The 23,178-nt window shown below is 35.9% G+C and overlaps 1 protein-coding gene across 1 annotated transcript in view; it reads left to right on the forward strand.

Annotated features, from left to right (window-relative positions):
* The window catches only part of clmpa (CXADR like membrane protein a), a 158,058-nt gene that overhangs the window by 112,932 nt on the left and 21,948 nt on the right, over positions 1-23,178 (forward strand). The window contains exons 2-3 of the mRNA XM_690472.8: positions 16,282-16,439; positions 20,000-20,198. Coding sequence (XP_695564.4) covers positions 16,282-16,439; positions 20,000-20,198 — 357 coding nt within the window. The remainder of the gene's footprint in view (positions 1-16,281; positions 16,440-19,999; positions 20,199-23,178) is intronic.

Genomic DNA, 23,178 nt, shown 5'->3' on the forward strand with positions numbered 1-23,178 from the left:
ATTGTAACAATGAATTCAGGAGATACAGAACTGCTGTATGTATGGGATCTTAGCTGGTTAATGATGGTTTTGAGAAACGTACCCCTGAATGAGCTGCTCTGAGGCTGTGTTTGCTCTTCTTTTGTGTAGAGATGAGATAGCAGAACCGTGAACCTGTACTTGACCTGTCAGCACTGCGGCCAAAGAGCGCTTGTATTTACTGCTGCACTTCTGGACACTTGCTGTAATGCAGCAGCAGTCTTTGTCTTTTTTATAGCTCAGCAGACTCAACAGGCCAGCAGAGACATAAAATACGGCTTTAATGTGGAATGCTTCGGTCTAGCAAGATGTTCACACGAGACTCCAGCCTTTCATGTGTGATATTAAACTTTTAAACCGCGCCGAGAGTGATATTTCACAAGGATGTCCGAAACCTTGACAGATAAATGCGGTGTAAATCGGTTTTAAGATGAAGCATGTGCCCGCTAAAGCACATTTATCTGTATGTTTTTGCCTCTTTCTTTTCTCTCAGCCCCCAAACACATTCAAGCATAGATCATCAGATCACACCGCCTCCCGTTTGGGCGCATTTAAGGTTTCCAGCAAAGCTGAGCGAGCACAACAACAGAGAAACAAAGTGCCTTCTCTCATTCTCTCACTTTTCACCTCAGTCTTTGCTGAATCCAAAGACAATAGATGGCCTCATCACTCCAGAGGCTCCTGTTAGGCGTTTCAGACTGCCGCTAGATGAAAGAATAACTAGAGATGTGTATTTTCTCAAGAATATACACTGATAAAAAATGGTTCATTGGATTTACTCAGTTTTTTAAAGAGCCCTTATTATGGGTTTTTGAAAATGATCTTCCATGTAGTGTGTAACACAGCTCTAAGGGTGCTTTCACACCTGTGAATCAATTCAGTTGTTCTGAAACAGAGATTACAATTGTTACATTGTTGCTCTTTGCTCTTGGAGCGGTTCACTTTCACACTGCAAAGTTTCTAATCGGACCAAAAGAGCTAAAACAAGTCATGTGCGAGTAAACTCTCCTTACATTGGTCAGAGTGTCAGGGTTTATTTTTAGCGTCCCGCTAAGCTGTCAGGAGAGGTGGTGGTTTGGTGGTGATTGACAGGGTGCGCGCGCGCGACGTGTCTGAGGAGAGATGCGGTGGGGAGGGGTGAGAAGGGTGCGCGACGATGCCTATTTGAGGACCGGGAGGGAGACGCGAGATTACCGGGAGATCATCACTCGTTTGCGGGCATCCGGAGACTCGCTAAACTTCCCGCCCTACTCATAATTCTCTCTTCATATAGCCGTATGCCTATTACATATCCATATAAAACACTGTGACATAACCGCGCTCGCATCGGATCGCTTTCTCACTGTAATCGAAACGCTCCAGGGTTCGTTTTAGTCGAGCCGAGACCACCTCATTCAAGCGATCTCGGAGCGATTACTTTGGCGCGGAACAGAGCGCGATTGCCCTGTTCACATATGCCAAACGAACCGCGCTAACTGGGCAAACGAGATACGTTCCGAAACAAAAGTGTAGGTGCAAGCACCCTGAGTGAAGTAAAATATCCAGCTAATGCTTAAATCTGAAAGTGCAGTGTTTAAAACTATTGATTCATCTATAAAAGAGTCGACTCATAGTGCATCAAATAAATTGTTTTGATAATGAGTACGGTGTGACGTCGAAACTTAGCCCCGCCCAATTGTTGCACGTGCAAACCCAGGAAAATTTAAAAAGAGGAACACAAACACTAGCAGATCATGAATTAACCCTCTACTGCGCGGCGTAACCATATGGTAACTAATACTCAAGTTCATTTCCCTGAAACTGTTTCTTTAAGACCAACATATTATTTTTTTTGTTGGAAAGAGAAGACCTTAGAGTAGCCAATGATGTGCTTTGGTTAAGTCACATGACATCCAGTGTTTTTCTGTAGCGCGATTTCTAACAGACTGCCGTTAATTGTGAATAGTTGCTAAATGCGAATGTAAACGTAAAAGTAAAAATGTAAAGTCAAATATTTTTTTTTACAGGTTCATCATAATGCGTGCACTAGAGGGTTAAGTCGTGAAGACGCTGTGCTCAGCTGGATATTATTGGAAGTGTGAGGGGAAAGTTAGATGAAAGTTACCCAAAGATAAAACTGTGAAGAGTCAGTGGTTGAGGTTTACTTTTGCAAAAATACCTCAGCAATATAGCCCTCGGGTGATGCAGTGGCGCAGTAGGTAGTGTTGTCGCCTCACAGCAAGAAGGTCACTGGTTTGAGCCTCTTTCTGTGTGGAGTTTGCGTGTTCTCCCTACATTCACAAAAGAATAGTGAAATATGTAAACAAGGATCGGTCTCTGTGGCTTGTACTGCACCTCTCATCAGCTGAAATACAATAACTTTTGCATAGATTATGGTAGAGATATTTTTCTTTTTTCCTATGATTACAGACATGTGCAGGAACCACCAAAATTATTTACAGCATGCTAAACCACACAGAAGCTAAAAGGTACACTTTTAAATTTGAGTTTATAAAAACAATACAAAAAGCGCCTCTTTTTTTTAGCTGTTTATTATAACACAGACAACATATACAGATATTTTAAACACTTTCAATAGTGTTTTATGCAAATACAAAAGGATTTTCTTTTAACATGATACCAAATTTTTGCATTTACACCTCTGCATGTGGATTTGGGAAGCTTTTAAATTTGGGTAGGCAAAATCCAGGCGGAAATCCCAAAATAACAGCTTAACTGGTTAACTAGTTAACTAGTTTGTCGAGCCTGATATTGGAAAAATCTGACATTGGGATATTTTGTTTTGCTGTGATACACACTACCTGACAAAAAGTCTTGTTGCTTCTTTGCCATTCCAGATGACTTTATTAATACAAAATTAGAGTCATTGCAGAGATGTATGGATGCAGTCCTCCAAGCTCATGGGAGTCAGACACAATATTCATTCTTTCTCCACTGAACCATGACTTTATATTCTATACTGGACATTATTTCTGTTAAGTGACAAGACTTTTGTCTAAGCAAAGTCAGACCTAACTGTCCTAATTAAATCATTCAAATCAAGGCATGATCATATTTTATTTTGGTAGAATAAGCGAAATCTAGAGGCCTTTGCCTTTCACATAAGCCACTTCTGATACCAAATGATCAACTAGATGTTAATTTATTATTTGTTGTTTCTAAAACATGGATAGGCGACAAGACTTTTGTCTTAATTAACAATACAGGGTATTAGTTTACCATCTGAGGTAGTCGTGATCCTTAATTACCTGAAGTGGATTAGCATATCGTCTAACTCATCTAACTTCATGAACATGTAATAAAGAAGTGTTAATCCAGACAGATGAAGTAGGCTAATAATGAAATAGCATTAGGTTTTAACAGGTCATCAACATTCATGAGCCTTTTAGCATTCTCCACATTTTCCTCAATATGCGCAGTGTCCTTTGAACATTTTGGGAAGAAAATAACCCATATAACCCAGCTTATTGTCACATTGTTTATTCATCATGTCATTGAATCACAAAATTGTGATTCAATTATCAATCGTTGATTCTTTGTTCAACCCCACTAGCATTTCATTGACATCAAAACATTTCCCTTCTATGGGGACAGTTGTTTTTGCGTGCCTCTTAAATAGACCCATCTTACTTTATTAGGAGGAACATTTAATCAATGAATTGATTGTTAATTTAAACAAGGATCAATCATGGGAAACTGAGGAAACTGGCATTGTGAAAATGAATCATTTCATTACACATCTCTGACTCAATCTGGCTTCTCAGTCTCACATGAGGGCAAAGGTACATTGAGCTTTATCTTTTGCTCTGCTGCAGGGAATGTATTATTGATGTAGCATGAAACAAAATAATAATAATAATAATACTTTTTTGTGTGGCGTTTAAATGTGTTAGCACTATCTAGTATCTATTAATTAAATGTTATATATACATACAGTGCTCAGCATATAAGAGTACACCCTCTCAAATCTCTCTACTAGTCATTACTGAAGCCAAAATATGTAACAAGATAACTTACAATAATGGTTCAGAAATTAGTAGCCCAAATTTATATTAGGGAAATATATTAAAGAACATTTCCAAAAATAGCAAAAATCAAGAGAAACAAAAAATAGTTAACATTTTTTTTAAATGTTGCAGTTTGTAATTTTTTAATTTTTTTTGCAATATTTTGCATGATTTTGAATGTATTATTTTTTCATTTTCTCAAGATCTTCTGTGACTAAAACATTATATTATTAAATGTATCTGTTTATTAAATCTGTTTTTTTTTCAATTGCACAAATATATATTACCCACATTCACTGAGAAATTAATAAAAATATTCATTTTTCAAATATATATATATATATATATATATATATATATATATATATATATATATATATATATATATATATATATATATATATATATATATATATACCCTGCTAGTGTACTTGTAAATTAAAAGAAAATAATGAAACAAGTATTGTAATTCCTTTATAAATCATTGTTAAGTGCAATGAGGATTACGTTTGGCAAATCAAAAGAAATAAAATACAACTAAAATGGAAGCACATCATAAAAAAAGAAATAATTAAATTAATAAAAAAGCAGTGTTTTAGCCTAAATATAAATATTATTAGCTATATAATTATATAATTATTATTATCACACATTATTTTATGTATTTACCACACAGTCTGTGACCAGTAAGAATGAGCATAATTTTTGTTTATGGGATGCTATAGAGTATGATATTTGTGTATATATGTTCGATTAGTCAGCACCAAAAGTGGGAATTAATAACATTAATAATACAAAACTAAAAACGTTAATAAAATAACATTTAAGATCATGTTTCATGTAAAAATGTACATGCAAATGATTGTTATTTAAACATACATACAAAGAGAAACATGAAAAAAATATTTATTTATTATTATTATTATCTAATTTGTTATTTATTTAATTTATTATTATTATTATTATTATTATTATTATTTATTTATTTATTTATTTATTTATTTGACATGGACATCACAATTACACTGGACAACCAGATGCATGTGTTTAAGTGTTTTAGCAGACTTGCTAATTCTCAACACCTGTCCACGGGAGGCTTTAAAAAAAAATAGATAACATTATAATTCAAAAGCAAAGGCGGCACAATCAAGGGCAGCAATCTGGAAGATCATTTATTTAAATATTAAATTTACTTTTTACATTCTATGTTATTTGAATTTAATTGTATTATCTTACTATTCCTAAAACTGTTAAAAAAGTCTTATTTTAATGAATATAACTGTTTCATAAAACTGCTTTCTTTAAATATGGCAAAATGTATAGTCTATGTTCACTGAGAAATAAATAAAAGTATTAATTTTTAAAGTTGGTGTACTTATTTGTTGAATTTTTTCTTATGAAGTGAAATAAAAATAATATTTTATTACAATATTGGATTTTTTAACCAGAATTGAGTAAAAACAAGACTCCTCAGTCTCATATGAGGGTGAAGGGACATTGAGCTTTATCTTTCTCGGCTGCAGGGAATGAATTATTGATGTAGCGTAAAAAAACTTGTGTTGTTTTTTTTCTCCCCTGCATCGAATGCGCTTCTTTGTAGCCCAAATGGCGTGGGACAGAAGTTTAATACTTGGCTTTACAGCTTAGTCTGAATGCGTAACTCTCAGCACGAGCTATTCAAGCACCATTAATTAGAGCTGAGCTGCGAGATCTTCAGTCTTCTGTCTGGAAGTGTGGATGTAGCTGTCGGGGCGGGAGATCACAGCTCGGGTGCCAGTGTAAAGACAGCGAAGGCTATGTACCATGACTTTGGACAGTTTGAAGGGTACGGATGTGATGTGTGTGCGCTATTGGCTGCTCTATAATAAGATTGCTGCCGATCTGTGGGGAGGAGAATTTACTGGAGCACAACTCCCTCTAGGGCATCTTCATAGAAATCTGCTTTTTCCACCAGCTTTTGGTGCATCTCAGCCAAGCTGCTTGGTTCCTATTGTTAATGAGACACTCTTTTTTCGGTCTCCTTCTATCCCCCCCGCCCCAGACTGAGCCACGATGAGCCAGAAGGGGCTACAAAATCTGGAGCTTCAGTCCAGAACATGACAGTTGAACGCTCGCTCTGCAGGCTTTTAACATGGCCATTTCATCCAAGACCGTTTCCTGCTGAGAACTTAACATGACCTGGTCCACTGGCACCTTTCTCTCGCTTTATAAATAGCCGATACCTCTGTGTGCTTCAGTGCTTTCTGGTTTAGGTCTCATAGAAATGCACACTCTGGTACTCAGTGAGTCGGGATTGGTTGATGTGAATGTATCAGGAACCAGTGAGTAATGAGTCTTCAGAATCGACAGAGTAGCACTTTTTTTGTGTCATATTTTATCTCTTTTGTGTAAATACTTATTTTATTATTATTATTTTAAAAATACTTTTATAATAATATTAATAATAATAATAATAATTATTATTATTATTGTTATTATTATTATTATTATTTATATTATATTGTCATGTTTTTTTCTCTTCTGTGTAAATACTTATATTATTATTATTATTATTATTAATATTATTATTATTATTATTATTATTATATTTTATTTGTATTTATATTATATTGTCATGTTTTTTCTCTTCTGTGTAAATACTTATATTATTATTGTTATTTTAAAAATACTTTTATAATTATAATAATAATCATTACTATTATTATATTATTATTTTTATTATTTTTATTATTATTATATTTTATTTGTATTTATATTATATTAAATAACTTTAAAAAATGTATTTATTATATTTATTTATGTACAGTGCTCAGCATAATTGAGTACAACCCATTTTGAAAATAATATTTTTATCCATTTCTCAGTGAATATAGGTCATATATTTTGGTTAATTAAAAAAAAACTGATTTATTCAACAGACATAAATATTAAAATAATATTTTAGTCACCAAACATATTTAGAAGAAAGATAAAAGAAAGATAATACATATTAATTCATCCAAAATATTAGGGAAAAATTACAAACTACAAAATTTCAACAAAATTTCATAAAAAATTTTGTTACTCTTAAATTTTTCTCTTAAAAAAAAATGTTGTTTCATATTTTTCCCTAACATAAATTTGGGTGGACTAATTTTGTTAAATGAGCTCTTTTCATTACTAGTGTAATGAAAGTGTTTTATCTATCTATCATGTTCCAGTTGTTAGCTTGTTTTAATTGTTAATGGTGATTACCTAATCTTATCTATCTATCTATCTATCTATCTATCTATCTATCTATCTATCTATCTATCTATCTATCTATCTATCTATCTATCTATCTATCTATCTATCTATCTATCTATCTATCTATCTATCTATCTATCTATCTGTCTGTCTGTCTGTCTGTCTGTCTGTCTGTCTGTCTGTCCGTCCGTCCATCCGTTCATCCATCCATCCATCCATCCATCCATCCATCCATCCATCCATCCATCCATTCATCCATCCATCCATCCACTGTATCTATTGTTCAATCTGTCGTTCAATCTGTCGTTCAATCTATCTATCTATCTATCTATCTATCTATCTATCTATCTATCTATCTATCTATCTATCTATCTATCTATCTATCTATCTATCTATCTATCTATCTATCTATAGATCTATCTGTCTGTCTGTCTATCTATCCATGCATTGTATCCATCCATCCTTTCACTGTATCTATCTATCGTTCAATCTATCGTTCAATCTGTCGTTCTATCTATCTATCTATCTATCTATCTATCTATCTATCTATCTATCTATCTATCTATCTATCTATCTATCTATCTATCTATCTATCTATCTATCTATCTATCTATCTATCTATCTGTCTGTCTGTCTGTCGTAAAATCTGAAAAACTTTGGCAGTCCGATGATTTTTCATTAAAAGATCTTTAAAAGCCTGGCAGACAAACCCTCTTGAAATCAGATATCAGTCTCTTCTTAATCTTAACTTGGAGGCACCGAATTCCAGACCTCGATGATTTCAAAGACAGATTTCCAGGACACTGCGCGGCCATGCAGATGAGGATTAATCTGATCTTATCGTTTCCTTTGAAGAACGACCTGATCGTCTGTAACGTGTCCCACATTAAAGTCTGCAGAATTCACCTGCTTCCACCAGAGCCCATTTTAGCTGGCCTGCATTTTAACCCATTTAATACCAAGATAGATGGGCTTTGCTGAATGAACAGCCAAAAAGTCTCTTTGATGTTCTCAAAATAGCCCCACCACATGACGTCATGCCAAATTAAGAGGGGAAAAAAGAGTGTTCCACATGCATCGTTAAGATAATTAACGGTATTGTGATTTTAATGAAGGTGATGAGTGTTCTAACGAGACTCTGCACTATATTTCAGTTTTTTTCCTGGAAATTATAATCAGAATACTTGAGGTAGGAAAGATATTAATTTAGCTTACTATACATTGTTGAGTACAGACTGTCAGATGTTGATTCTGAAGCTTTTAAAGTCTGAAGTCACTTTTAAAATTCTTCTCTTGGTGTTTAAATCTGTAAATGTCAGATTTGTTGATTAAGCATCAGCCTGGCCGATCTCTTCGGTCATCTAACCAGAGATTGTTATGTATCTCTACAGTAAGTCAAGGCTGAAATGCAGGGGTGATTGCAATTTTGCAGTAGCTAGTCCTAGGTTGTGAAATGCTCTGCCCCTCTGTAATAATGTTTCATCCCTGTCTATTTTCAAATCCAGGTTAAAAACTTACCTCTTTGATTTGGTATTTTATCAATAAAAATTGTCTGTTTTAGCTATAATTTAATATTTTTCTATCTTGTGAGCACATTGTTCAACCTCTGGTTGTGTTTGATAGTGCTATATAAATAAAATTGGCATTGATATTTACACACTTTATAGAGTGGTAATGATTGCTGCTGTCATTTCTTTCCCCATCATTGTTTTTTTTTTTTTCAACTTCATTGATTGCTGCAATTTTTTATGCTTGTTATTTTAGCTTCTTCAATATGGTTGAAATGCCAAACAGCCTTCTGTTCATGCTAAACAAAGTAGTGTCCTGTGTGTATACAAATGTTCAATACCCTTGATTTCTTGATTTGCTTTAAAAAAAAATTATAATAAATAAAACCATATGTAGTTGACAAACAAACACTATTATTCATCTGGGGTCGAACCAGTGAACTTCTTGCTGTGATGCAACAGTGCCAACCACTGAGCCACCATGTCACCACTATTTTTTTTTTCCTTTTTTTTTTATTTTTTTTTTTTTAAACCACTTATTTTTGAGGTGAACCAGAAAATCAGGGTTATTGTTTACTAAATATATAACTAAAACCAAATTTTTACCCTGCTGAAAAAACCAGCTTAAACCAGCCTAGGCTGGTTGGCTGGTTTAAAGCTAGTCGACTAGGCTAGTTTTAGAGGGGTTTTGGCCATTTTCAGCCTGGTCTTAGCTGGTCAGGCTGGGAGATGACCACCTAAAACCAGCTTGACCAGCCTAACCAGGCTGAGAGCCCAGCCAAAACCAGCTATGTCCAGCTTAAACCAGGCTGGTCAAGCTGGTTTTAGCTGGATTTAGCTGGTCATTTTCCTGCCTGACCGGTTAAGACCAGGCTGGAAATGGCTGGAAACCAGCCTGGAAATGGCCAAAACCCCTCTAAAACCAGGCTGGTCGATCAGCTAAAACCAGCCAACCAGCCTAGGCTGGTTTAAGCTGTTTTTTTCAGCAGTGTACTTAGCCAAAATAGATATTAACTGGAATAAAATATTATATACTTAATATAAATAATATTATAATATACTAAATAATATACTTTTTTAATAATCACAAAGCATAATTCCTTCTTTTATTTTAGTCCACTAATACAAAAAAAACCACAATAAAATAAAAATGAATGTGAATGGTTAGGATCTGTTCGATGTTTCCTTTCAATTTTCAGTTTCAGTTACTAATTACTATGGTTACTATGGTTACTAGTGGTTAATTGATTATGTTCACCTGTGTTTAGCTTAGGCAAGTCATTTCACTCGGAGGCCATCTTTGAAATGCCTCTCGGGCAGTATGCTCGCACATTCTGTTTGAATGGGGAAACATCAAATTCTCCAAAATTATTTGGTAAGCTTATGCTTACATCTCATATTACGAATAACCAATGAAATTAAACAACAACCGTCTATTTAGTTTTATTTCTAAATGTTCGTATCGCACAAAATCTGCAGAAACTCACGTTTGGTCCGAGCCCCTCCCCCGGAAAATTTTATAGCGATCGCTAATTGGCTCCTGTTCTAGAAGGTGGGCTTTATTCACCATATAGCGACCGCTGATTAGCTCCTATACTAGAAGGCGGGGCTTCATTCGCCATATTGACAGTTGCACCTTTTCCCATTCAAAAGTATATGAGTGACAAGTTGTGTGTATTCTACAGCCCTCAGTTAAGTCATTGCTTGCACTATGACAATGTAGAAATTGTTTTCAGAAATCAGCAACTCAATGCTCTAGGCGTGTAGACATGGTCATGGCGATGTGCTGCAGTTCAAACCGAGCATCAGAATGGCGAAGAAAGGTGATTTAAGTGACTTTGAACGTGATGGATGTTGGTCCGAGTATTTCAGAAACTGCTGATCTAATGGGATTTTCACTCACAACCATCTCTAGGTGTAAAATCTCTTTCTTTGAACTAGTTCGTTTGGTTTGCTGAAGGCTACGGGTTGCGGGTCAAGACAACAGTCTCACTCCAGAGAATGATCTAAATCTTCATTTATTGATTGGCATCAACTTGCTTGTTTGTGTGTGTGTGTGGTTCTGCAATATAAAAAATATAAAATGAATAAACATATAAAAGTACAATATAACCTTAATAAAAGTTACATAATAAATGAATATACATTTGGTGTCAATGCATTGGTGTCAATGCTGGTCGATACATTGACTATGTGTGTGCGTTGGCCACCAGCTGCGCATGTGAACACCCCTGCTGCGCGAGCTGACTCGTGAAGTGGTAAACAGCGTAACACTGCATGCGCTACCTAAGGTGTGTGTGTTAATAGCGTATAATAACACCTATAATGTACCGGCCAGAATAATATAGATATAAGAAATGATAATAGTAAACATAAACATATGCACATCCTAATCAGTAATCTTTACAGTGGTTCAGTACAGTTTATAAACAAACAAATAGGTATGAACTTTCACTAAACTAAGCATTGAACATTCAGTTTTCTTACTTTTTAGATGTACGCACACACACCATCAATGAAATTTTCGGATTGGAATACTCCTTTTTCTCTAACTATTTACAATGCCCAGCTTTAATTATCTTACTAACCCCTGTCATCAACTCTTTCTCCCCTCTGCCACTTTCCGAAACTCCGCAAGAAACTTTGGATCAGCCCATTTCACGCTGATCTGCGGGGGTGACTGGAAGAGTCCAAGTCGCGGGGGGGAATATTTTCTACACTAGGGTTTACATAGAATGGTCCGAAAAAGTAAAAATATCCAGAGGGCGGCAGTTCTGTGGGTGCAAATGCTTTGTTGATGGCAGAGGAGAATGGCCAGACTGGTTTGAGTTGATAGAAAGGCAACAGTAACTCAAATAACCACTTGATGCAACTGAGGTCTGCAGAAGAGCATCTTTGAACACAAAACACGTCCAACCTTGAGGCGGATGGGCTACAGCAGCAGAAGACCACACTGGGTGCCACTCCTGTCAGCTAAGAACAGGAAACTGAGGCTACAGTTTGCACAGCCTCACCAAAATTAAACAATAGAAGATTGGAGAAACATTGCCTGGTCTAATGAGTCTCGATTTCTGCTGCGACATTCGGATGATCGGGTCAGAATTTGGCCTCAACAACATGAAAGCATGGATCCATCTTGCATTGTATCAACAGTTCAGGCTGGTGGTGGTGGTGGAGATATTTTCTTGGCACACTTTGGGCCCATTAGTACCAATATAAAGTATATATTTATTTATTTATTTTTCTAATTTCAACCTTCCCAAGATTTTCAGCCAATGCACATAAAAAGTTTTCTGATTTTATTTAAAAACAATTGTTGCAACAATTGTACTTTTTTTTTTTTATTAAACAGCAGGCGTTGTGCACAGCTCTGATCATTACCCAAAGCAATGATGTTTGATAATATGTCTCCCATTATCAGGATTGTTCAAGCATACGGCTGTCGCATATGGCTGAGGTGTAGAGTCGTCTGCTTTGTCATCTGGCCGTGTGGGCATTATTTCTGCGATCAGAATGCATGCTGGGAATTAATTAGCTTGGCCTTCATTTAGATGCCTCCCTGTGTTAATGTAGAGAAGTTCAAACGCAAAGGGTGTTAAAGTACAGTAGCGGCGCCGCGGGACGTCCACTTTCTGCGTTTTATCGCTTGGTGAGTGGAAAATGTGTCGTGATGGGAATCGCTGGGAGGCTGTGATGCTTTGGAATGGAGGAAATTGGGGTTGTAACACAGATTAGCGCGGATTCTGTACGCCCACCACTGAGTATTTGAGATGAAATGTGACTGTGTTCATTCATTTGGCCTCCTGATTTAATTTGCTTTCTTTGAAGGTTTGTGATGGAGTTTGGTTTGCTTGCCACTGTTGCATTTGGCTTATTTAGATAGGGAATGCATGAAATATAAAATATATATTGTGGTGTTTTGTTTTATATATACACAATATATAAACATAAACTCAAAGCATCTTTGACTTAAATATTGACTTAATTTTACCACTTTATATTAGTTAAAAAATAAACTGAAAAATTATTTTCTTATACGTTCACTTTTAAAAAGGGTTTTCTGCAGTTTTTTTTAGACCCCCGGATCATTACTCAAATGACCTTCTTCATCTCTAGCAATTGCTAATATTCAGTGTTGGGCAGTAGCATCACCACAAGTAGGGATGTTACTAGCTTAACTAGATTTCTCAGTTGTGTGGCGGTAGCAGCGACGCTGTATATATATATACAGTTGAAGTCAGAATTTTTAGCCCCTTGTTTTTTCAATACATTATTAAACAATATAGTTTTATTAAATCATTTCTGATTCTAATGACTGAATTATTTTATCTTTGCCATGATAAATAATAATTGACTAATAATATTTGACTAGATATTTTTCACGACACTGCTATACAGCTTAAAGTGACATTTAAAGGCTTAACTAGGTTAATTATGTTAGCTTAAAGGGGGCTAATAATGTTGTCCTTAAAATGGTGTTTAAAAAATTAAAAACTGCTTTTATTCTAGCCAAAGTAAAACATATAAGACTTTCTCCAGAAGAAAAAATATTATCAGACACACTGTGAAAATTTTCTTGCTCTGTTAAACTTCATTTGGGAAATATAACTAAAATGATAATAATTCAAAGGGGGCTAATAATTCTGACTTCAATTGTATACACATACACACACACACACACACACACACACACACACACACACACACACTTTCCTATATATTTCCTTGACATTACTATAGGATTTTAAATGTGCAACACAGGATTTTTGAATTTTTTGGTTTTGCTGTTTAGTAAAATTAGTTTCTGTTTGATACAGCATATTAATGGCAGTAAACAACTGAACTGATCAATTATGCCTCATATGTTTCATTGGCAGTTTTATTGATCACTAAGACAGAATTGGGTTGGATTAAAGTTGCTTCAATTTTAAAAATGAAAATAAAATTGCATAGATGTCGCTAAGCTACTTTGCCATGTATCTTTTAGCTTAGCTTGCTACGTTTCCCAGGGGTTAGCTTATAGTGTAGATTAGCTACATTTTACGTAGAGTAGCTAATAGCTTAGCTCACTACAGTTTTCAAGTAGCTTGCACAGCACTTCTAATAGTCTATTCTCTCAAAATGTTGTTAAACTGATTTTCTTTTTCAATTCAATTTTTCAATTCAGCTTTGTTTGTATAGCGCTTTTACAATGTAGATTGTGTCAAAGCAGCTTCACATAAATGGTCATAGTAACTGGAACAGTGTAGTTCAGTTTTTAGTGTTTAAGTTCAGTTCAGTTTAGCTCAGTTCAGTGTGATTTAAAATCATTACTGAGAGTTAAAACACTGAAGAGCAAATTCATCGATGCGTAGCTCTACCAATCCTGAACCATGCAATCCTTTTCACTGCAGAAAGTGGCTATTTATTCGTATATATGATCACCCAATATATACGTATATTACTCAAGCATCAATCCTTCTTGTCTTTTAGTCAAACTTTTTAGTAAAAAGGTAACATTTATGTTCTGTTTGTTGACTTATTTTGCATTTTCTTTAGTTTTATGTTTCCAGTTTTTCAGTTCCTGCTCCACTTGCTAGACTGTTTCAGTGATTACTAGTGGATAACTGATTATGTTCACCTGTGCCTTGTTTAGGCCATCAGTTTTGTCCTCGCTTGCACTTAGACTTATTAAAAAAATCAGTTCTATGGTCTAATTTTCAAATATGGCATACACAAATAACACCATGTCCCATACAATAGTTGTGATCTTTAAGAACTTGATTGAAGCATGTGAACAGCTGTAAGTTAACTTAAGTTAGCATCTTTAACTTGTATATTGACTTAATTGATCCACTTTAAATCGTTTAGGTTTCTCACAAAGTTTTATAAATGAGACCCTTGACCAGCGGTGTCCAAACTACGGCCCGCGGGCCATCTGTGGCCCGCAATCCGTTTTGTGGCGGCCCGCGAGGCTTTTTATAAATATTAATAGAATCTGGCCCGCTATACAAAAATGAACGTAATTCAATAAATAACCACCGGGTGTCGCTATGACAATTAGGCAGCAGTTCCTGTTAAGAAGCAAAACGAACCGTACAAACTAAAGGAAACATAATTGATTATCACGTTTTGGCGAGCATTGGCGAAAGCAAGAAAAAGGAAAATCAACAGTGAGTGCAGGAAATTTTAGTCACGCTGGGGCCAAGAATATTTCTTCACAGAGGTCAGTGGAATTTGTGTCTGTTTAATTTGCCAGGAATCAGTTACAGTAATGAAGGAATATAATATTAAAAGACATTATGAAACAAAACATCAGGCCTTCAGCTTTTACACTGGTGCCGAACGAGATCAAAAAGTAAAACAATTAGCAGCCGCCCTATCAGCTCGACAACAGCAGTTTTTCCATGCTAATAAAGTGCAAGAAAATTCTACGCTGGCTAGTTATGCACAGGAAACCCTTCACTGAAGAAAATTTATATAGGAGTGTCTGATGAGTGTTGCAACTGTAATTTGCCTAGAGAAGATTCAAGATCTTAAAAACGTAAGTCTTTCTAGAAACACTGTTAAAATAATTAAAATAATTCCATAATACACACACACACACACGCATATATATATATATATATATATATATATATATATATATATATATATATATATATATATATATATATATATATATACATACATACATATATATATATATATATATATATATATGTATATATATATATATATATGTATATATATATGTGTGTATATATATATATATATATATATATGTATGTATATATATATATATATATATATATATATATATATATATATATATATATATATGTATATATATATATATATATATATATATATATATATATATATATATATATATATATATATATATATATATATGTATATATATATGTATATATATATATATATATATATATATATATATATATATATATATATGTATATATATATATATATATATATATATATATATATATATATATATATATATATATATATATGCGTGTGTGTGTGTGTGTGTGTGTGTGTTATGGAATTTTTTAAATTATTTCAACTGTGTTTCCAGAAAGACTTACGTTTTTATATATGTACTTGTATTTATATGCGTGTGTGTGTGATGTATGTAAAATTTGGCCCGGGACAACAGTTTTTGTTTTTTTTTGCATCTGGCCCTCGGCCCAAAAAGTTTGGACACCCCTGCCCTTGACCTTTACCCAAGTGAACTTCTTTATCTCGCAATTGCTAATAGTCTATTCCCTTCCTGATGTCATCAAGCAGATTTCCAGTTCGCTGCGAAAATTGGCTGTTAAACCAGTTCCAGGAATGTATCTGTTAATATAACAGCGTAGCTGCAGGTCTCCAGCCTGAATCAGTATCTGTGTGTTAGCGTCTGCAGTGGATCATCTCTCTCTAAAACCTCTGCATCCTGCAGCAAAGCCAACGAAAGCTGGAGCCGCTCTCTGGCATCAGGCCTTCAGCTCTCTCTCTCTGTGTTTCTCTCTCCGCAGTATTGCTGAATGTGCTTCAGGCAAACGGCCAGACGGAGATGAAGAGGGTGGTCGGAGACAACGCCACGCTGCCCTGCCACCATCAGCTGTGGCAGACCGACATCGCCCTGCTGGACATCGAGTGGATGCTGCAAATATCCAGCTCTCGGCAGAAAGTGGTGAGTGCTGGTGTGTGCCACTGCGACAGAGATGCTGATGCCGGTGCTGATGCTGGCCTTCACCGTTCACAGTCTGTGATCTGCACTGCGGTGCTTTTCTCTGCTCGTCTTTCTGCTGCTGCAATCAGCACTGTGAAAACCGCTCGCTTTTAATATGTCACTGCTTTGCCTCGTATTGCCACCCCCCCCACTCTCCCCCCAACCCTAACAATTACTTTTATGACCTAATGATGTGGAATTGGCCCGGGGACAAGTCTTACATTTTAATCTGGCCACAGCTCAAGCTGATCCCTGAGGGCCGTCCTGACACAATATATCCCAGAGGAAGGGGTCAAACCTTTTGCCGATTGAACTTCCTGCAAGTGACGAGTCTTTTCAGAGATATATTTCGAAATGGCATGCAGAGAATGCTAGTTTTGGTTTCGCTTATGTGGCAGTTTTGTGGGTCTGTCTGTGAAATTGATCTGCGCTACTATGTTGTAAGACTTTTTGAAATCACTAAGACTGCATTTTTACGGTTAAAAATACAGTAAAACATAATATTTTGAATTATTATTGCTATTTAAAATGATAGTTTTACTGTATTTTAAAGTGCAATTCATTCCTGTGATGCAAAGCTGCATTTTCTCGCATCATTTCTTAAGTCTTCAGAGTTCCATGATCTTACATCTCCATGGTCTTTTTAATATGCTGATCGGATTATTAATCTGAAACAGTTCAGTTTAAATTTTCTTTATTCAAATAAATAAATTAATAAAAAGTTCAAACGACTAGGATTTCTTTAAACTAGTCTAAACTTTCTAATTTTTGAGTTGAATAAAATTTCTGACAGATTTTAGACATTTCATTCATTTTCTTTTCAGCTTAGTCTTTTTATTATTCAGGGGTTTCCACAGTGGAATTAACCACCAACTTATCCATCATATGTTTTAAGCAGCAGATGACCTTCCAGCCGCAACCCAGTACTGGGAAACACCCATACACTCCTGCATTCAAAAACATACACTACGGCCAATTTAGCTTATTCAATTCACCTATAACGCATGTCGTTGGAAACCTTTGGAAACCAAAGCACTCTGAGAAAACCCATGCTAACACCAGGAGAACATGCAAACTTCACACAGAACTGCCCAGCTGGGGCTTGAACCAGTGATCTTGTTGCTGTGAGACGATCGTGCTACCCACTGCGCCACTGTGACACCCTTAAGACCCGTGCACACCGGGACAGTTTTTCCTCGCGTTTTCCGTCAACGTTTAACGCCTGGTGACTAAATAAACGGCACTAATGTGATTGTGCACACCAATGCCAGGTACAAAAGTGTCATTTGTTTTAAAAATAGCCTCATGTGCGCTTTTTTTGTTTTGACGCGCCGCATCAAAACCTTCTCCACCAATCAGATTGGCTCTTTTGTTCACGTGCATGGAGCTGCTGAAGTTACAGTAAACAGCACTTGGAGGCGCTCAAGCGCAAAACTGTCAATGCGAGCACACATTGAAGAAGATTCCCAGAGGTGATATGAACGTGGAGCTGCTTATTCCACTGGCGAACAATAATCATTTCTTCATCACTGGAGTTGCAGCTGGAACCATCTATGCTTGCTCGAGTCACAAGTAACTTTTACAACAAGCGTGTCAACTTTTCTCATCGTCTGTGTTACTAGCGGGTGTCGGAAGCTTAAGTTGTGTTGCGCCACCCTGTGCGCTCGGGTCTTTCTACTTTTTTTGAGCACCATCTAACGTCAAGGATTTTTGCATACTCTTCTACTCGATGCCAGTGAAAATCGCTTGGGTTTGAATCCAAAAAAACGTCTTGTAAAACGCTGACGATAAACGCAAACGAAAACGTCCCGGTGTGTACGAGCCTTTAGATTGAAGACAAACTGTACAAAAGTACAAGTATCCCATACATTTTGAAATACAATCATTGAGGATAAAACACAATAAAACTTGTTTCCACTGTAGTCCTTGCTGTTAAAAAAAAACAAAGTATGTCTGCAAAATACAGTTAATGCATAAAACAAACAGTACCTCCACATTTTAAAACAGGAACAAAATTGTTCACAATACAATAGCTACATTTCCATCCACCTATTTTAATGCGCATTTAGGTTGATGGAAATGCCAAATTTTAAAAATGCACATAATAAACATATGCGCATAACTGAGTAGGATAAAGAAAATAAAAGATGTGCATAAACTGCGATAGAAACACTTTTACCGAACAAATTCCAGTATGCCCATTATAAAAGTCATGTGATTTTGTTATGAGAGATCATGTTGTAATAAAAATGTCAGTGAATGGACAAACCAGCAGGCTGAGAACATTGTAAAACATCGGAAATGTTGTTTTGGTCATTCTAAAATGCCTTAACCGTTTCAGTATTAGTGTTATCATATTATTATTGACCTCCAGAATCAACAGTGTCTGTGCTCCGCGTCTCACGCCTTCACACGCCACCACACGTTTACTGCGTGTCAGGATTGCCTTCTGAGGCGCAAGTCATTTATTAAATGAAGAAAAGATTCATGCAGCTTCTTTACTGCAGCAGATTCAGTTTTTACTGTTGATTTTTGGCGGCAGGTAATCAAGAAGTGAAGATTTTGTTCACTTTGACTCGTTGGATGGAAACGCACGTCTTTATTCGCACGTCTTTTATGCGATAATCCAGTTTCGCGCATATAGTTAAATTGCATTTTGAATGGGAACAAAGCTAATACCTAGTGCTGTCAAAATTAGTGCGTTAATGCATGCGATTAATTTGAAATATTTAATATTTGAGTAAAGATTTAAAAAAAAAAAATTTAAATTTAAAAAAAAATGTGAGTAATTAAAAAAAAAATAATAATTACTCAACGCAGTTGCAGTTTTTTTTTCTGTTGTGGCTGACTTGTTGTGTTCAACATGCAAAGAAAATGGATAAGACCAAGGAAGCACTTTTTGAAGGCAAGTTTCAACAATCAATGCCGCATTACCAGGCTCTCCAGCGTTTCCTCCAGAGTTTCATGCCATTTTCAATGTTTCATTTTTAACTTTTGACTTTTGTTTTAACGGAGTTTGATACCGCATGGCGAACGGAGAGAAAAACCTCCACATTTCATGACTCGGTGGTCCTTTAAGGTAATCAAAAATCGCTGCTTACATGGCATACTCTTAATAAGAGTATTATCTTAATCATATTAAAATCGGAGTATTGGTGTCCATGTAAATGTACTCAGAAAGTGCCAGATAAAGTCGCGAGCTGTCAAAGACAGCGCATTCCTCTGCCTTTCTGCATGCGCCCTCCAATGTTTCATTAAGTTTGACTTGTTTCCACCTTAAACGCAACCTTTGTAAAGTGTCTGCTTCGCGTTAATTTGTCTGAATCCTTGTGAAATACAGCCATACTTTAGAACGCTTTAAATTTGATGAACGCGATCATGCGTGTTGGCTCTGAAGGCAGTCGCTCCGGCTGCCCTGTCTTGCGTGCGTTGTGTGTGTGCGTGTGTGTGTTTGCAGAAAAAAAGGCTTTTTTTGTGGCTCAGAGACTAACGAACTCTCCTCATGTTTTCTCTCTCCTCAGCTGATCACATATTCCGCGGGTCGGATCTACGACACCAATGAGAGCGAAGATGGTCGCCTGTCCCTAGCCGGAGACTACCTGAAAGGCGATGCTTCGCTCCTGATCAGCGACCTCTCGCTCAGCGATTCGGGCGACTACACCTGCAAGGTCAAGAACGGAGGGAAGTACATCTGGAACACAGTCAAGCTCATCGTGCTCTGTGAGTCTGCGGCCCTGCAGCTTGGCCTTAATCAACGGCTCTTTTAGGCCTGGAGATCCAGAAAGACATGACAGATGCTGATGTCACTGAGAAACAGACCCAAAAATAGCACCGGGATGCTTTCTCTGGGCCAGTTGTGCCATGATCTTGCCGTGAAATGACATTCAAAGACGGCGTGACAATAAGAATGATGTATTATAAGTGATAGCATGGAGGAGAAAAAAGGGTTTAGTACATGATTTAAGTAACATGCTGTTAAGCGATTGCAGCATTATGGATGAGACATTTGCAGTAAAAACTCAAAACATAAATACACATTATATTGAAACATCTGTTTATATTTTCCAAAACTACTAACCACCAAGTTATGGGATCAGAAAATATCAATCTGTAAATGTTTTTTAGATTGTAAATGAGGACAATAAACATGCAGTATTTTCCCAGAGATGGGTTGCGTCTGGAAGGGCATCCGCTGCGTAAAAACCTGCTGGATAAGTTGGCGGTTCATTCCGCTGTGGCGACCCCGGATTAAGAAAGGGACTAAGCCGACAAGAAAATGAATAAATGAACATGCAGTATAGATGTGACCAAAAACGTTTACAGTATACAACATACTTTGTAGACATTTTGTGAATTAAATTGCACAACCCAAAAGAAAAGGATAAGAGCTGGCTAGCTATAGAACAAAAAACATTGATTTTATTTAGTTTATGAGGAAAAACTTAGTGTTTTTTTATGGCAAAGTTTATATTTGCATGGAATTGCACAAACTTGAATTAATTACTCATTTTGCTTATATTATTGGAATAATAGGTTCAAAAATAATCTTCTTACTGTAATATATTTAGTCCAAGGCATTAATGTGATCAAAAATACAGTGAGAAAATGTAATATTGTGAAATATATATTAAAAATGATGTTAAAAATTATTATTTTTATTCCAGGCTGTGTCAGTTGGCATTTCCACAGTATGTGAAGTTTCTCCCCATGTTGGCGTGGGTTTCCTCCGGGTGCTTCAGTTTGTCCCACAGTTTAAAGACACAGGCTATGGGTGAATTGAATAAACTAATTTGGCCGTAGTGCATGAGTGTGTGTATGAGTGTGTATGAGTGTGTATGGATGTTTCCCAGTACTGTTTTTATTATTTTATTTTTTTTATTTATAATATATATATATATATATATATATATATATATATATATATATATATATATATATATATATATATATATATATAAAATTTATATATATATAATATATATATATATATATATATATATATATATATATATATATATATATATATATATAAGTTTATTTACAGTCTAATTTGAGCATTTTAATGCATCCTTGCATTAATAAAATTATATGTTTTTAAATTCTAAACACTAATTAAAAATAACATATTATGCATGATAGTATGGGAGAAAAAAATATGTCATGACGCAAAATTACTGTAGTAAAAAAAAAATCTCAGTCGATAACATTTAAAAAAAATCTTTATTAACTTATTAAAGGTCCCGTGAAGTGCTTTTAGATGTGCATTTTTATTAAGTGTTTGACTTAATCTCAACCAAAACACAAATAGAGGGCAGGACATAGAGTAGCTCCTCCCCTTTTACAAAAAAAGCCAATAGCGTTTTATTTTATCACAGTTCTGCCAATGAGAGCGATTGGGCACAGGAGCATCAATCGAGAAGCAAATGAGAAGCGTCTATAAGGGGGCGGGGCTTGTCAGATACTAGAGAGCATTTGATTGGTCACGATTTGATGAGAAGCTGAAGTATGAGGTGACATGAATAAAACCATTAATCCATTTAGCAGAACTAACAAGTTTTAGATGTTAATAATCTTATAAAGGCTTAAAAAGGCAAAAATAAATCTTATAAATCTTATAAAGGCAAATTTTGTCACTGTTTTGCAGCGCACTAGCTTACAGATATCTTAAAAACGAACAATACTGATACTAACATCTAAAAAACTTTATTTTTATTTCAAACTTTAATATAACTGTATTTAACTATCAAAATACACACATCAGTTTTAATATTACAGTGCGGACATGCTGAATAAACACGTCTTCCTGCATAGAAACATTATCGGTCTGTTCCCCCCCATTGTTTTTTCCTACATTCCCTTATTTCATAGTAACCGCCTAGGCAGCTTTATAATGACATTTAAGTGTGCCACAAATTTACACATGCATTTGTCCAAATGGTCCGTAGCTTTCAAACGACACGTTCGATTCCGAGGGCCAAACATTAGCATTTGTCTTGTTCAACATGAAGATAATGGTTTGGCCGCAGACGCGCCTGCAGTTTCCGTAAGCGATCCTGACAGAGTCTGGAGATGGAGGGACCTGCATCCCACTCAGCGGCTGTAATTGCATCCCCTCCTGCGTGTGTACCGGGGCAAAATTATCCTGGCTCAGCAGATAGAGGTGCAGGAGCAGATGCTGATGGCACATGCGGGGGGTCAAGGACCGAATGGTGAACGGGTTGTTGTACAGATTCATGTTGTCGAGCTCGCTGGCGTCACACTGAGTTTTAGGAGCTTCATGAGGCGAGGAAAAAATAGATCAGATCTTAAATGTGTTTAGAGTTGTGAATTTCAGAGTGAGTATTATTATTATAGTTTTTTTTTTTTTTTTGGTCCGGCTCAAGTGATTACAACGTTTCTGTTAAACACACAAGAGCATGTGTTGAACAAGCTGACAACCTGTAACCATTAAATTCCATAGTAGGGAAAATAAATACCATGGGAGTTAATGGGTACAGATTTCCAGCATTCTTCAAAGTGTCTTCTTTTTTATGTTAAGATCTATCTTTATTAGATAGGACAGTATTTAGACAGGAAGCAATGACGGAGAGAGAGAGAGGGGGGGGGGTGGTAGGGAAAAGTCCTCAAGCTGGGATTCGAACACAGGATGCCCTAGCGTGCTATTCCACCATATGTCGATGCGCTAACCACTAGGCTATTG

The sequence above is a fragment of the Danio rerio genome, chromosome 10, assembly GCF_049306965.1.
Source record: "Danio rerio strain Tuebingen ecotype United States chromosome 10, GRCz12tu, whole genome shotgun sequence".
In the NCBI taxonomy this organism is placed as follows: domain Eukaryota; kingdom Metazoa; phylum Chordata; class Actinopteri; order Cypriniformes; family Danionidae; genus Danio; species Danio rerio.